Source organism: Hydra vulgaris, chromosome 07 (genome assembly GCF_038396675.1).
Source record: "Hydra vulgaris chromosome 07, alternate assembly HydraT2T_AEP".
NCBI lineage: Eukaryota > Metazoa > Cnidaria > Hydrozoa > Anthoathecata > Hydridae > Hydra > Hydra vulgaris.
The window spans coordinates 4,649,302-4,668,121 of NC_088926.1; the positions used below are offsets into that span (position 1 = coordinate 4,649,302).

An 18,820-nucleotide genomic window follows, 5' to 3' on the forward strand; every position below is an offset into this window, starting at 1 on the left:
CAAAACACGAACCTTGACAAACATGTTGAGCGCGGAGAAACAAGTTGAGAGCGGTACTACCAGGGACGTGGTGGGGATTGAATTCGGAACCTCTCGCTTGTGTAGCAAGTGCTCTTCCACTACACCACTATCCCATTTTCTTTAACCAACTTTTATGCTTACAAAGTTAATATGTTATTATCACTACTCTACTATACTCTATGCATACTATATTTGAAAAGAAAAATGTTTTGGTTAAACATTTAACTTATAAACTTCAAATGAATATTTTAGCTTTTTTTAAATTTTTATTAAATAAATTAAAAAAATTCCTTTTAAATTTATTTTAAAAATTTTAATTTAATAGTTTTTTAATGCTTATAATGCCACTATATTTTATAACACTATTAAATTTGAGTTTTGTTACTTACATTTTTTTGCACTAAAGTTTTTTGTTATGAAAGCGTTTATAAAAGTAATTATAAAAAAAGTTTAAAAAAATTTATCAAAAAATACATATTTATATAAATGTAATTACGTATAGTATTCCTTGATAATTAAAATAAAATAGGTCAATTGTTATTAGTTATATATATATAAAAAAAATATATATATATATATATATACATAAATATAAATATATATAAATATATATATATATATATATATATATATATAAATATATATATATATATAAATATATATATATATATAAATATATATATATATATAAATATATATATATAAATATATATCTATATGTATAAATAAATAAATATATATATATATATACATATATAAATATATATAAATTTATATATATATACATACATATATATATATATATATATACACATATATATATATATATATATATATATATATATAAATATATCTATATCTATATATACAAAATAGCAAATCTGGTGTCGCGAGTTTATCACAAAAAAAAAATTAATAATTTTTAAAAAAACCTTTTTTTTTAAAAAAAACTTTAAAATAATATATATATATATATTTTATTTTAAAGTTATATATATTTCAACATTGTTAAATTAACATTTACATTAGGTGGAATAAAAATATACATTGTTAAAATACATTTAATGATTAGGGACCACATTTCTGTTTTTTGCAAAACTTTACAAAAAACCTCTTTTTGCAAACTAAGACTTAATAACTTATCTTCATACATGATGGTTGAAATTTGAAAGACTTAAATGTCTATACTATCTGACTCCTATGTCATTCTGGTGATTATTTTTACAAAAAAAATGTTTTTAAAGGATTTAAATTTTTAACTTTTTTATTTTTGAAGTTATTATTTTTAAAACCAAACTCTGGTTTTATCTTTTATATATTAACACAATTAACAGCCATATTTATTTTCAAATACTTAAAAAAAAAATTAAATTTTTCATGAACATCTCAAATACCTACAATTTTCAGCATGATGGAGCACCCTTTCACTGGGTCAAGCTTCTAAGCAGTTGGTCATGCGAGAATGGGATTGAGATCATTAGCCTGGTAACTCACCCGACCTCAATCTTATTCAAAACTGCTGGAATCATCTTAAAAATGAAGTTCAGAAACTAAGAACCTCATCTTTGGATGATTTACAAGAAAAAGTTAGGCAGGTATGGACTCAACTTATGACTCCTAAATATTTGAGAAAGTTCATTCTCTCTATGCCTACCTGGTTAGCTAATTGTTAAAGTGCTAAAGGACATCATAGTAAGCATTAACTTTAACTATTCAATTAATAAAACATTTACTAATGTTTCAAAGAATTTTTGTCAATTGTAATGGTTACTAATATATTTTGATAAAATAAATAAATAATTTAATAAAAATGTTTTTTTATGAAATCTTCCAAATAAAAGTATCAAAAAGAATACTAAACATAAGTTTACAATAATATATTAAAAAAAATTCATATTCAAAATGTAATGTACTTTTTATTATATAAAATTACATTCTATTTAATAAATAATACATTAGATTTTAGATATGATTATAAAAATGCCATATGACATGTAAAAATAATGTAATGTATGTAAATCATGTGTTTACTATAATAAAGTATTGCATTTACACTATAGTATAAAACTTATTCTAATGTTTTATTATTTAGCAATTTATTTTATTTCTTTTGCCTAAATAAATATTTAAAATATTTTTTTAAATAAATATCACACTTACTTTAAAAGATGATTTGCATGGTTCAATAACCACTTGATTAAAAAATCTAAAACAAAACACGAAAAAATGTTTTTTTTATTTTACATTTATCAATTTAGTCACGAATTTAGTTAAAATTGATTAGTTAGGATTTATTAGGAATGGTAAGGTCATTAAAACTGATTGGTTAGGATTCATTAGGAACGGTAAAATTGACTGGTTAAGATTCATTAGGAATGGTAAGTTCATTAAAATTGGGTGAAATGTGTGAGTTGTGAATCAATGAATTAAACTAACCAAAATAGAGAATAATAGATAAGATTCAACAAGATTGGGTGAACTTCAAAAAATTGTTAAAATAAAAAAAAAGTTTATCTGATTTCAATTAAGGTTCTTTTTGATTTTTTTTATTGGTATGCAAAGAATCTGTATCTAGTATTGGCATACTATTGGTACATTATACTGGTATTGTACTTGTAGAGAACTCTTGGGATGTTATAAAGGGTGTCCCAAAATTAACGCAAGATTTGAATTAAATAGAAAACACAGTTTTTAGTCTTTTTATTGTAATTTTTTTATTGAATTATAAAGTACATAGGATAGGGTTATTTATGGAATAACACATTGAGCAAATGGCCTCCACATTTCATACACATACGCACTCATTTGTTAAAACTTTCCATGACTATTCTGCATAAATGTGGCTGAATTTAATTGATACAACGCTGAATCTCCACTTTTAAAGCATGCATAGTTGTGGGCTTGTTGACATAGACCTGTGATTTTGAATAACTCCATTAAAAGAAATCTAATGGTGTTAAATCAGACAAACTAGGGGGCCAATTCTGATCACCAAAACAAGAGAGTACACAACCTGGAAATGTCTCATGCAGTAATTGAAGTGTTTCACAGGCTGTATGGCATGTGGCACTGCCTTGTTGAAACCACATATTGGCCACATCAATATCATCCAATTTCAGCAAAAAGAACAGGGTTATCATGCCGCAATATCAAGCACCAGTAACAGTCACTGCTTAACCAGCCTCATTTTCAAAAAAGTATGGTCTAATTAAACCTTCAGCCCAAAATCCACACCAAACAGTTATAAGTTGTGGGTGCATTTATTTTTCAACAATCAGATGTGGGTTCTCAGAACCCCAAAAGCGGTAGTTTTGGTGATTAACAAACCCATCAAGATAAAAATGGGCTTCATCGATAAGAGGATTTTGCTTGAAAAATCAGCATCCATTTGTTGATGCTCAATAACCCATTCAACAAACTCTCTTGGCTTTGCATGGTCATTAGGTTTTAATTGTTGCATTTTGTAAGCATGGAAACACAGATCTTTAGTGAGCATACTCTGTAGAGAGCTTCTTAAAATTTGCACTTTTTGTCCATAATGTCAAACTGAGGTTCCTGGATTGTCCATAATGTCAAACTGAGGTTCCTGGATTGACACTCTCTGACACTGCTTTGATACTGACATTTGAACAACTTGTTTTTGGATGACCAGTGTGTTTGGCAACTCCAATAGATCCTGTCTCCCGGAATTTTTTAATTAATCTCTTCACAGTTGATGAAGTTAATATATATATATATATATATATATATATATATATATATATATATATATATATATATATATGTTTACTCAAGCGTAAAATGTTTAAAAATAATGAATGATAAACAATTAATGGTCACCCAAGTGTTAAGAGTCCGGTTGTTAACTAACAATAAAACAAATAACTGGTAACTCAAGCATAATGCATCTAAATAAATGGCAAATAACAAGATGTAGAACAAAAAAAAGAGTGGAACAGGAAGAGAGTGGATCAGAAATAATATTAGAACAAGAAGTGATACAAGGCGCAGGAAAAGGAGTTGCAAAGAATGCAACAAAAAAAAAAAAAAAAAAAAGAAAGAGAAGCTTTATTATTAGCTTCATTCAAACTAGCTTCATTATTCAGAAATTATACGTTGTTATTGAAAAGGGAACTATTATTAAAGAATAAACATACAATGTTAGTTATGAGAGGTCTGAGAATTAGTTTGGACCAAGTAAACATGCACTAAACATGAACAAAAAATTGACTTTAATCACATTTACCCAACCAAACTGTAGATATACTACCATTAAATTTTGTTTTTTTAAACTGAAGTCATTTTTAATAAAATTGCAGACCAGATTTGTTTGTTTTATTGTTAAAAATAATTACTGCTTTGGTTAAAAAAAGGTACAGCATAATACGTAATAATAGATGGTACTGCTTTGACTTTTTTTTGAAATTGTGGATGCATTTTTTTTTTGTAACAGTTTATTTAGTAGTAGGAAAATAAAACAAATACATTTTTAAAAAATTATATAAAATGTTTAGTTTACATTAAACTAAAAATTACTATAGCAACAGTGTTTATAAAAATTACTATAGTGTTGCAACAGTGTTTATAATAATTACTATAGTGTTGCAACAGTGTTTATAAAAATTACTATAGTGTTGCAACAGTGTTTATAAAAGACAGTATAGAAAAAGAAAAAAAAAAAAAAACAAGAGGCAAAATAAACTAGAAAAATGAATAATATAAAATCTAAAAAGTTCAAATTTATAAAAAATGTCTCAAGTATGTTTATATATATACTTTTTAATGTTAATTTACCTCCCCAAGGCCAAGAAGGCCACTACAGACAAGGAGGCTACTTAATTGTGGTTATAACTCTCTCTCAACTTAAATGCACCAAACAAAACTTCTGTAGTGTACAGACTCTTCTGCAGTGTTCAGCCTTTTCTGTAGCATACAACCTCTTCTGTGGTGTAAAGCCTCAACTGTAGTGACCTTCTCTGGAAACTTAGGAAGTCGAATTTAATTTAAAAGAAAAAAATTCACTATAATTCCCTTTGGTTTCAATACCTTTATTTGTGGAAATAAATGTTCTTTGTGTGTGTGTGTGTGTGTGCGTGTGTGTGTGTGTGTGTGTGTGTGTGTGTGTGTGTGTGTGTACAAAAAGATTTTTTTTTTAAAAAAACAGACATAAAAAAACCAAACAAATAGAAAGCTGACAAGATAAATAGTTAGAAAAAAATGATTAAAAGATTTTTCCGCAAAACATCTAAAAAACATCTGATAATGACAATGTTGATGATGATGATGATGGTGATGATGATGTGATGATGATGACGATGATGATGATGACAACGATAATGCTAATGATGATGGATATAAATGGATGGATTTTAACTTACTAATTACTTAGTTGTAAATCTAAACATTTGTAATATTTTTAGAAGTAACTACAAGTAAAATTTAACAAATTAAAATTTAAAATAAAAAAATAAAAAACTATAAATAAATAGTTATAAATAATGCTTGATGTAAATAGATATTTATAGATAGGACTATAAAAAGCCTAATTTTTATTGTTACATTAATATACGTTAAAAACTGGTAGAAAAACTTACGGTTGAGCTAAAAGATCATTAATGGAAGGTAGAACAGATTTTGTTGATTTTGTATTTAATATTGAAAGTAAAATATTTTCTAGAATAAAAAAAATACATTTAGCTGTTGTTATATATTAAACTTATCTTTTAGGAAAATTGAAATGTATATCTCCTAAAAAGACATGCAGTTAAAAATATCTGCAAACATTTCAAAACTCTGTAAACATTTCAAAACTCTTCAAACATTTCAAAACTCACTAACATTGTTAAATTTAAAGTCATAACAGAAATGGAAGCTATTGATTAGCAAACCACAAAACATTGTGTAGATTATAAGGTAGATTATAAATTGACTAAAAACTCAGCAATTGTAAAGGTACTAAGTTTAAAATCCACTTCATTTTTGTTAATGCTGCATGCAGAGTATTTTTCTGTGCATTAACTACATTTATTAAACTTTGTGTTTTAAAGTTGAGAAAAGGCTTAAACAGCATCTTTTTACACAAAAAAAACTCTTTAAAAGTAGTGACTATTGATTATTTGAAATTTGAATGTATGTAAAAAAAACAAAAAAAAAACCCCAAATAAGTAGAGTAGGGAGACAAATATATTATGAATACCTTGTTATATTTTTGATGCTAAGAATATCTTATATTTTGTAAACAGAAAAAACAATATTTTGGTTGTTAGTAATATATTATATATTACTAAACTGGAAAAACATTAAGGTGTTTAACTGAATAACTGTTTCAATATAAATTTTATTTACTTTTTCTTTGAACTGCAATAAAATAATTTTAGTTTCTCAGCAAAGAACAGAGATTATTTAGAAAAAAAGAAAACTCTAGGATCAAAGACAAGAAACCATAGAGAAAAATTAAATCTGGGTGAGAAATTATTAAAGGCATATCTCAAAAGCCTGGAAACTAAATAGTTATTGGTAACAAAGTCTAAGGTTTTAAGTAAAAAAAGAAACAGTTTAAAGAGAGAAGTAATAAAAAAATAAATAATAAACATAAACAAAATAATAAAGAAATATAAAATAAAAAAAATGAGTTTGACCAAAGATTAACGATAATATAATTTTTGCCCAACTTTTAAAAGTTAAATCAGTAATCCTAAACACGCAATAATTTTTATGATTGCAAAAAAGTTATTATAAATGGTATTATTAATTATCATGTTATTATTAAAAGGTATTATTAACAAACAAGGTCTATTAATTTCAGATAACTAAATCACATTTTTTTATATCAAAAGTTAGTCTCTAGAGACTTTAAAAAAATCTTCAACAATCTTTGTCAGTTAAAAGCAAGTCTAATGTTTCATCTCTCATACATAAATCTGATATTTTTACATTTTCCCAAGGATAAGACAAATCTCAAATCTAATGACAAAACTCTTTATGTCATTCCAAAGAAGAATTTAATATACCATTAAACATCACTGAAGCTGTGTCATTGCTTAACTCATTTTTCTTTCATATTCAACATTCTTGCCACAAGAAAACAAACTCTCCAATAAACCTATACAATCTCATTTTCAGTCCAACAACTTTCTGAAAATAAAAATTTCAATTATCTTATTCTGCTGACGAATCATTAATTTATTCTACTGCTGATTTTTTAATAACAGAATTGTCCTGTCATGCAATAGAAGTAGTGAGATCGGGGCTCTTGCCATATTAAAAATAGCCTTGAATGTGTTTCCACACCTAAAAAAAAATCAGATGTTTACTGAAAATAATTATGGCAATATTGTTGATATTGTCGTATACTGATGAATGACAATTATTATATTAGTCATTAATTTGTCGTTTCTTATTTTAACTACTGACCATTCATGGAAAGCATACATGGCCATGGCCATGCATACACCATCAGAATGGGTTGTAGGAATCTCCAATGAGGGCTGGCAAACCTCTAACACATTCTATGAATATTTGTCAAACAGCCTTGACAAAAACAATGTTAAAAGATCTGTCATAATTTGTGTGAGTGAGTATGATAATGAGAGGTCTGGGCCTCTCATTATCATACTTACCATTTTCTTACTCTGATTCCATTCTCTACCTCTATGAATCTCTTATTTGATTTTGTATGGAATACTGTTGCCATATTTGCACTAATTCTTGTATTGGAAATTAATTTGAAACAAGAACAATATAGGCAAATTAGATTATGTGAAATACCCATATACGGGGCTCAATGTTCAACTAATTTAGATTAAGTGAAATACCCACATAAACCATAAAACAATTTGAAAATCAATAACTTTAAGAGTTTAGTAAGGTATTTTAAGGACCATCTAAAATTAATTAAAGAAATGCATGCTGGATTTCTCACAAAGCCTCTGGGGCTACATTTACATTTGGTTTATTTGAAATTGTTTACATTTTAGTTTTTTTGTTTAAATATTGTTTCATTTTGACTTTATTTTTTAACTTTCGATAAATAATATATTTATTACATATTTTATGTATTATATATAATATACTTTTTTTTTTAAACTTTTCTATTTGCTTTTGTTATAAACTTTTGTTCAGACATATTTATATATATATATATTTTTTGCTTTGTTTAAATTTAACAGAAAAAATTTTTTTTTTAATAAAAAACAACAACAACAAACTAACAATTATATTTGCTTTCTTGACAAAAAACAAAAATATATATTTTTTGACATACTTATAGGTAAGGGACAATTTTCAGGTATATTCACTATCGTTGCACTCTTTAACCAAACACCAAATGTCATTTCATAGAGCAAGTGTCCAAAGCAATAAACATTCATTGATTCCATATTCTATAAGAAATAAAGATGTAATATAAAGATAGATATAAAGAACTTTTATTACGACAGAATAAAATTTTTTTTTTCGTTATTCTTGTTTTTTTCTAAAAATAACTCTTCAGATTTAAATCAGTATTTTTAAACTTTATATTTATTTAAAAAAATTTATTAGGACAGTGCTAAGTACACTAGGATCTAAATACACTAGAATAATGATATATAAATGTACATATGCATGAGTATATATATACAGACTTGGTCAGGTAGTGGATGCAATTGCACTCTATATATAACCACGCATACCTGTATCTAATAACGCATACAATATTTAGTTTCAACTACTTGGCTATGGCTTTTTATATGCTTTGAGAAGATTTGAAAAATGCGCAAAAAAACATAAAAAAACATAACTTGACTGACAGGAGACAATTACAAAAAAAAATTACAAAAAAAGAAATTCTTAAAAAAAAAAGAAAAAAAAACTTAACTAAAATAATATAAATTACATTTTATTAATTTAATTATTAATTTAAAACTTCTCTTTTTAGATTTTTTTAAATAAAATTAAGAGACACTCATATAAAGTAACAACTTACCATTATTGATTGTTTAATGAGATACAAACGTTCTTCAATTTATCAAAGAGTATAATACAATTCTTTATTTAAGTATTTATGTTTTATTTTAACAAAATTCTAATAAATCTAGTTGAACTATATAACAAATGAAAGAGCAAATCTTTTTTTAAAACCATTTCATGCCTTGTGTAGTTTGAAATATTGAAACAACTCTTTTTAAGTAAGAATAAATGAAATAATTAAAACGCTGAGTTACTATATAAATATTATAATGATCTTTTCTTTTAGCAGTGTCTTTAAAATATTTAAAAAATTTTTGCAATGCGGCTGACCCATGAATCAGTGGTCTATAATGATCAGTATCCAAACTGTAGACTAAGTATATAATTTATTTATATTTTACTTAAGCCTCTTAGTTTATTATACTATAATATATACTATAAGGAGAAAATTAAAAGCAAGTTTTTATTGCATCAAATTATTTGAAAGCAAAATTTTATGGTTAAACTAAAAAAGTAAAAAAATTCATGATGAAGAAGCGGAACTGCTTCACAATACCCCTGATGATGTTTATAAAGTAAGTTTTTAAAAATATATTATTTGTATGTTTGTATTTTGTTCGAACTTCTGGCGCAGTGTTCATCCACTTGTAACTCGCTATGATATATAAATGTTTGTGTTTGGTCACCTGTAAGTTCATGAATGTTTATTTGATTATTAGTTTTATTAACTTTAATGATAATTTCTTAAATTTTTTTTAAATAAAAATTCCTTAAATTATTTCTTAAATTTCATTAAAAACAATTAAAAACAAATTGTTTTAACAAATTTACATTTGAATAATAAAAAGGTTATCTATCTTTATATAATTTACTAAACTTTATATAATTTTTAATACAACTTACTCAAATTTATATCATTAAAAAAAAATTGAAAAGTTTCTTTTTATAAACAACCAATAAAAGTAAATCATTGATTTTTTTAAAAGCATTTTGCTATATAAAAGCATTTGATTACAAAAGAATAATGTTGCGAAGCTAATCTTTTTAAGCGTGTTTAAACTTAGTTTTTCAGACATACATGAAAACATACATAAATTTGAATGTTCTCACAACATCTAAATAGCTATGACCAAGTTGTCGCAACTAAATATTATATGCATGGTCAGGAATAAAGTCCAATCGCACCTGCTTTCTGACCAAGCCTTTATATGCGTGTGTGTGTATATATACATACATGCGTGTGTTTTGCACCCATAAAACTGAAATATATTGTCATATTAATTGAAAAAACTCAATTAAAAATATGTTTAATGATTTTAAGTATATTTTTAAATAAAACCCTACTATTTAATTAAACAAGTTTTATCTTCAACTAAAAATTTTTTTTTTAAATGTTTTATATAAAATCAAGTAAATAACTTACAGTTTTCTCTCAAATTCTTGAAATAAATGCAATTTTACACTCTTGTTATTAGGTTAGCGAGCATAGTTTACCGCATGCTTATATTGCATGTTTAGATAAATTTATAACATAGGTTATACATATAATTTTATGACTTATTTATAAAACTTAAAAATGAAATTCCATGTCATAAATTCTCATGATAAATTACTGAGTAAAATATCTTAGTTACTAAAAAACATGCAGACCAAAAATGAATAGCTAGAAAGTTATGAAATGTCTTAAAAAATCATTTTTTAAACAAAAGTTTGTCAAAAAAAACAAATTTTTGTCTAACTTTTGTAATTCTATTGAGGCCAACAATGGTAATGGCAAACTTTTTAATCGTAAACTTTTTTTGACCAACTTTTATTGTAACTTGATCATTTTTGATCACATGATCTTTTTAAAGACCAAGTCGCAATGACAAGAGTGCATGAGTAGCACTAGATATATCCATTTTTAAATAAAAAATTCTATTTTGCAGGTTAAGTAAAAAATTATGCATAATAATATTAAAAAAAAAAAATTTTTTATCCAAAAATTTGTTCGAAACTTTACAAAAATAAATAATAAATATAATATCTATTAGATAACAAAACTTATAACAATGGACAAATATATAACAGCAACATGCACATGAAATAGAGCATAATGGCATTTCATTGTTTGTTTCAACATTTCAGTTTTCCAAATATTAATCAATTGTAATTTTTGTGTGCAAGAATTATTGATATCTTTTGCTTGAAAAAGTTTAAAGGTTAAAGTGATGCAGTTAAAAATGATTTGAAAAAAAAATTTTTTAACAAAAATATGCAAAAATTTCAAACTATGTTACTGTTACAAAAGAAAACTTTTTTTCAAAATATGAAATGACTTAAAACTTAAATTAACTCAAATGACTTTTAAATCCTCCTCTAATTTAGAATTTAGAATTAATTTGAATTCTTTATCAAATTTAACAATAACATTATCCAGCTGTTTAACAAGTTTTTTTTCTTACTATAAACCATTGTCTCTAACCAACAAATACACGGAATCAGATGCCATGTAGTTGTTGGCAGTTTATTTGTTTAGGGTAACAAAACATGATTAAATATCTTTCTTTCTCTTTCTTACATCACTAATTTCTTCAGTGATGAGGTCTCTGCTTTTCTAGTAGAAACATTTTCCTTTTCATTTTCATTCAAATATCGCACATATCAAGAATAAGCTAACTTGCAACTTTTTGGTAATTTATTGTGAAATTGATTGTGAAACTGTAAACATCACTATATATACAAGCCTTGGCTGAAGTAAGCAAGGATGAAAGCCAGGAAATCTCTGTTATTAGACAGTAAATTTATTTAATGATAAAAATTATATTTCAAAACTGTATAAACAAAAATATATGTGAATAAAACCTTAGATCAAAATTTGTTAAATCAAATCACTTTTTCATTCCCTTTCAGCAAACATGTTGGGTTAACTCAAAATTTTGTATGGGAAACATAGAAATCAAAATAACTTGATTAAAATTTCTTTTCAAGAAGTCAGAGCCTAATATTTTCTTTATTTTTTTGTTGTATTTAGATCTGAATAGAATAGATCGTTATCAGACATAAAATAATGCTATAATAAAACTGATACAAAATAAATTATAATAAAATCCTGTTAAAAAAAGCAATTATTTTACAGTTTTTATAAACTTTTTAATAATATATTGCTAGCTTTTAGAAACAATTGTATTGCCAAATAACAAAGAAATTATTGTGTCACGCAACATTTTTCAAAGTTATTATTTGAGTGTACAGTGTGAATACTATACGTAACTTTTATTAGACTGAAATATCACATAAATAAATTGAGAATTGGTACTTTGCTTTTTTTTTTGTAATTATATATTAACATTATTATTATATATCATATATAAACGTCTTTCACTGAAATATTTTTCACGCTTTTATTAGAATAACGGTGTATATTCTGTTACATACTTAAGCATTGAATAAAGAATTAGTCTAGGATTGACATAACAGGAAATCGCTTTAGTCAAACATTCGCTATTTAAAAAATTACTAAAACGCATAAATTAGCAGGATACGCTAATTTATGCAAATAATAAATGGTATATCATTCAGGGTTACCACTATTAAAACTGAGGCTAAAAATAAGGACTTTAAGGAGAATTAAGGATACATTTTCCCAATTTATAAAGAGATTTGGTCGCGAACACCAACTTTTTCAAGCGAAAAATAAGGAGAATTAAGGAAAAAATGATTACTTTAAAAACAGAATCGTTCTTTTTTCAATAAATATTAAATATAAATAGATAAACTATTATAAATATACTATACTATACATATATATATATATATATATATATATATATATATATATATATATATATATATATATATATATAACATTATTAAAAAAGTTCATTTTTCTTACTATACTATATATTTCTTACTATACTATACTATATATATATATATATATATATATATATATATATATATATATATATATATATATATATATATATATATATATATATATATATATATATATATATATATATATATATATATATATATATATATATATATATAACATTATTAAAAAAGTTCATTTTTCTTACTATACTATATATTTCTTACTATACTATACTATATATATATATATATATATATATATATATATATATATATATATATATATATATATATAATATATATATATATATATATATATATATATATATATATATATATATATATACATATATATATATATATATATATATATATATATATATATATATATATATATACATATATATATATATATATATATATATATATATATATATATATATATATATATATATATATATATATAACATTATTAAAAAAGTTCATTTTTCTTTTTAACAAGCTTCTTTTTATTAACATAAAGCTTTTCAAGAAACTCTAGCTTTTCAAAGGCTCTTTTTAATGCAATTTTGATATGTCAGCTTTAATGTCATCTAATTACAAAGAGAATCATTAAATAATGACATTTCATTTAGTATTATATGAACTAAAAATTAGTAAAAGAAAAACAAGGACAGCCTAATTTCAAATTTCAAAACTTGACCTAAAATATATGTAACATCACTAGATTAAAAAATATTATACTTAATTCTTTGATTTCCATGTACAAAGTGGCTGGCCACTTTGTACATGGAAATCAAAGACTTAAGTATAATATTTAGTATAATAGACTTTTTAAAAATCTAAAAAATTATTTTTAAACCAAGAAATACAAAATAATTAAACATGTTAATTAAAAAAAAGATAAGATAAAAGTTAAGGATATATTTCTAATAATATATAAGAACAATTAAAAAAAAAAATACAGCAAAAAAAACTATTTTATTATTTTGTAGAACCACATTTCTCTTGTAATCATTGATTTACTCTCTTTGGCATTGAATTTACAAGACTTGATATATTGTTGATATCTGATATCATTGTTTTCTCCTTTAAATATATCGATAGAGGGAAGAAGGCATTATCAATATTCTAAAATTTCAATATATCTATCAAAATTATTTCGACCTTCAAATAATCAATAGCATACAACTCCTGTATAGTTCATGCAGGCCCAAATGCCTACATATGCTCCTACTTTGCTTGGTTCGCTTTAATGTAAAATAGAATATGCAATATTTAACTTTTTTTCCAAATTGTTTTTCTGACAATGAGATAATCCTTGGTTTCAAAGAAAAATAGATTTGTAACGTGTTTTTCATAGGTTGTCAACCGTGATTTTTTTTTTATAACTCATTTTGCAACTCTTTTATTATTTGATTTATTTATGTTATTATTAGTAATATTTCAAACAACAAAAATAAAAGTTTAGAGTTAGTAAATGCTGATGAAAATAAAAGCAAAATTATAAAAGAAAATCATTAAATAAAGCACCAATACTCAACTTTCAACCAACATTAAAAAAATGAAAATTATAAAGTAAATGTTTTAAAATTATATTTAATTAGTAATACAAAGTAATATTTAAGGAAACAACATGTCAATTAAATAGTAAAGACTTTACGTATTAATTAGCACTAATAAAATATTGAAAAAAATTAAACAGTTTTCAAAATAATTTCAATCAAAAAGGTGCTTTAAAAAAAAAGAAAAAGTGGGCTCTCTCTCTATATATAAATATATATTTATATATATATATATATAAATATTAGGGTGCATCACAAAACAACAATTTAAAAAAATTGATTTTGTCTGACACGTAATTCTGTTCTATATATTAAAAACAATGACTTTCAAAAATTTTAGAATAAGAAATATTTATAGAGGTTTCCCAACACACGGGTCCCTAATATTTAAAAAAAATATAGTTTTTCAAAAGTAGGTCATGTTGGGTCTAAAATTAAGCGAAATTTTAAAAACTTTTAAAAAATAATCATCATTTAAAAAAAAAACATTTAATATTTCACTGCTATGAAAACTACAAAAAATGCACCTTTTTCATTTTCTCTTTAAAATGTCATATTTATTGCAGTAATATCTAATGCGAATTTTTTTTAATAAAATGTTGATAATTTTTGAAATTTTTATAAAATTTTGCTTAATTTGTGACCCAACATGACCTACTTTTGAAAAACTATTTTTTTTAAATCATTAGCGACCGTTCAAATATTTAAGGGTGTTAGGGGACTTTTAAAAAAATTGAAAGTCGGTGTTTTTTTAATATATAGAACACAATTAGGTGTCAGACAAAATCAATTTTTTTAAATTGTTGTTTTGTGATGCACCCTAATGTATATATATATATATATATATATATATATATATATATATATATATATATATATATATACACATATATACACACACATATATATATATTTTTAAGTAATTCACCTCCCCAAGGCCAAGAAGGCCACTACATATGAGAAGGTTACTTGTGGTTATAACCTTCTCCCAACTCTATAACTCCGAAACACGAACCTTGACGAACAAGGCCGCTGCACGGAGAAACAAGTTGATGTGTATATATATATATATATATATATATATATATATAAACATATTTATATAGGTGTAGGATTTCAAATCAAAGAAGTTCTATTTGCTTCTCTATTGATAAGTATAATCTATATGCTTTAATAAAATTTTCTAGAAGATAATGATAGAAAATAAGGAGAAATTAAGGAGAGCAGTTAAATTTGAACTTTTTTTAAGGTTATTTAAGGACTTTTAAAAAGCTTTTTTTTTTTTAAGGATATTTAAGGTTTTTAAGGAGGAGTGTGAACCCTGTCACTTATAGTAAAAAATGTTCATTACAATTATACATATCATTTTCTTTTTTTATATTTCTAATATCATTACAAAAAAGAAAATGATATATCTAATACTTTAAATAACTTTGTAAATAAATTAAAGTTTTTCAAAAAACTTTATTTGAAATTAACCTACACAATTACAATAAATCAAGGTATTAAATTTATTCAAAGATTAATTACAATTATTTTATCATTCTCTCTCATTCTGCACAAAAAAGGTAGTATCTCTTAGAATCTCTCTCCAAACATCTATCCAAAAAACCAGAGATATATTTTAAATAAAAAGAATTCAGATTTTTTTAAAAAAAATTAAAAGAATTTAAAAAACCTTTTACTTTTGCAAGAGTTATAAGTAGCTTGTGTAAACTGACTGAGGAGAACATGGTCGCAAGCACAATCAATCAAAACAACACAGTTAAATATAAAGATAATGATGTTGATGATGCTTAAGATAATAATGATGATGACGCTGAATTTGTAGAAAAAGTGATCGATTTGCTACATTTTGGCATAAATTTGTTACCTTTTTAGAATAGGATTATTACGTTTTATAAATTTGCTAGATTTGACATAGACTTGCTTTGTATTGGCAAAATTGGGATATAATGTTATATTAACATAGAACTGCTACTTATATATTGCTAGTAGCAATATATAAGTAGCACTTCTATGCCTTTGATTTTATGCCTGAAGAGAAAATATTTTATTAACCTCTTTCTTTTATTGATTTAGTTTTCTTTAGTATTTTTTTCTTTAGTATTCTTTAGTAAAAGATTTAGTAATCCTTTCATTGATTTAGTTAGCTTAATCAATTTAATATAGATATAGTTAATTTAAATTTAGCTAATTAATTAGATAAATTTAGTTAGAATATTATATTATTATTCTATTAATATAATATAGTTTTATTAATTTAATATAGATATAGGTAATTTGAATTTATTTAGTTTAATTAAATATAGTTAATTTGAACTAGAAAAAAATTGTCAAATATAGTAAGTTACTGTTGTTTAGCAAAAAACAAACTACAAAAAATCTAGATTAATTAAAAATAGTTGTAATATTTCCATCTCAAAGTGTTCGTTGCTCAATTTTTTTTAAGATTAAAGAATGAAAGAACTTTTTCTCAAAAAATTTTGATTGTTATAGTTTTTGTTCCTTTGAATTTTGTATGATTTAAAACTTAAGTTTTCACTTTGACAGGAAACAACAAATCTTTTAAACTTACATCAACTTATCTAGTTTTATTGTAAAATATTCGCATTAAATCAAAAATTATTGGAAAGATATTTTTATTATTTTGTGTTCAGCTACTTTCTCCTGATGCTTAATGTTACAAATGATTTTGATGGTTACAAATCACATTGTTACACAGTTTGATGGTTAGACATCAAAGGATGATGACCTTGAGAATCATAAACTAAGAGCCAAGGCAAATAAAGAACTACATTTTGTAAAAAATTTGAACAAAAGTGCTGAAACTTCAGTTCCAACAATTTATTATAAATATGTAATAAACAAATGGAACTAAATTTGAATGTCTTTATCTCTACTTCAACATAATAATTTATTACTTCATAGTTGTTTATATAACTATTTTTGACAAAGCAGACAGTTTTTTGATTTTAAAACCATATTGTTCAATATTTTGAACTTAAAATTATAAATCTATTGAGGCCAACAATGGTAATTCTTTTTTATATTTACATTACAACAATAACATTATTAAGTTATAAAACTCATAAGGTTTTGAATTTGCTCCTAATCTTTATTAAATTTATTAATCCAGTTATGTTGTGATTTTATATTTTGATTAAACTATTTTGATTAAATGTTGTGATTGTAACTATTTTGATTTACCGAGTTATTTTATTTTCCTCTTTTATTATTCAATCATTATTTTAAAATGCTGAAGCTCTCATTGACAACATATTTTTTAAGTCTCAAATTTTCAAAAATGCAGGTAGCGCTATTATTTTAATTTGATTCAAAAAAATAACTATGTGGCACAAATTGTTTAATATTTAATTTGAAGTAACTTAATTTAGTCTTAATTTAATTTTAATCTTAATTTAGTACTTTATATGCTACAATTACCATAGTAACTATACAGTTACCATAGTAACCAGTTACACCATAACTTTAAGTATTTAGAACTAAACAGAGTGTATTTAGTTGTTTTTTTTGTATCTATTGGAGTGTTAAATGTGGTAATTCTCAAATGATTATTTTTACAACCTATTTATAATTACTCTGAAAATCTATGTGATCCTCTAATAAACATTCTTTTAACAAACAGCTGATGCAAATTTTCAAAATTTTGTAAATATTATGAAAATGCATTATATATTATTTTTTACAGCACTTTGAGCATATATATCTCCTTTAACTCATAAGAGAGAAAGGAGATATATATGCTAATGGTATATTTCTGTTTGTTATATAATTATATATATATATATATATATATATATATATATATATATATATATATATATATATATATACTATTATACATACATATATATATATACTATTATACAAACATACATACATATATATATACATATATATTTATATACATACATATACATACATACATAAGAGAGAAAGGAGATATATATGCTAATAGTATATTTCTGTTTGTTATATAATTATATATATATATATATATATATATATATATATATATATATATATATATATATATATATATATATATATATATACTATTATACATACATATATATATACTATTATACAAACATACATATATATATATATACATATATATTTATATACATACATATATATATATATGTATATATATATATATATATATATATATATATATATATATATATATATGTAGATATATATATATAAATATATATTATATATATATATATATATATATATATTATATATATATAGGGCTAGAATTTATCGTATCATGATTGCCATTGCTTTTCACATCTTGGCGATTAGTTTTTGTTTTTTTTTAATTATTTTTGCTATTTGCTTTTTTTTCTTTTCTAATTTAGAATTATTTTTGGCCATTCTTATAAGTATTGTTT

General features: G+C 23.5%; 1 protein-coding gene across 2 annotated transcripts in view; it reads right to left on the reverse strand.

The window, feature by feature from the left end:
• LOC136082254 (PX domain-containing protein kinase-like protein) overlaps nt 1-18,820 on the reverse strand; it is a 75,567-nt gene that overhangs the window by 11,901 nt on the left and 44,846 nt on the right. For both annotated transcript variants that reach the window (XM_065800854.1, XM_065800855.1), the window contains exons 13-15: nt 8,285-8,402; nt 5,616-5,694; nt 2,182-2,227 (exon numbers count right to left, since the gene is read on the reverse strand). In XM_065800854.1, the coding sequence (XP_065656926.1) occupies nt 2,182-2,227; nt 5,616-5,694; nt 8,285-8,402 (243 nt within the window). The remainder of the gene's footprint in view (nt 1-2,181; nt 2,228-5,615; nt 5,695-8,284; nt 8,403-18,820) is intronic.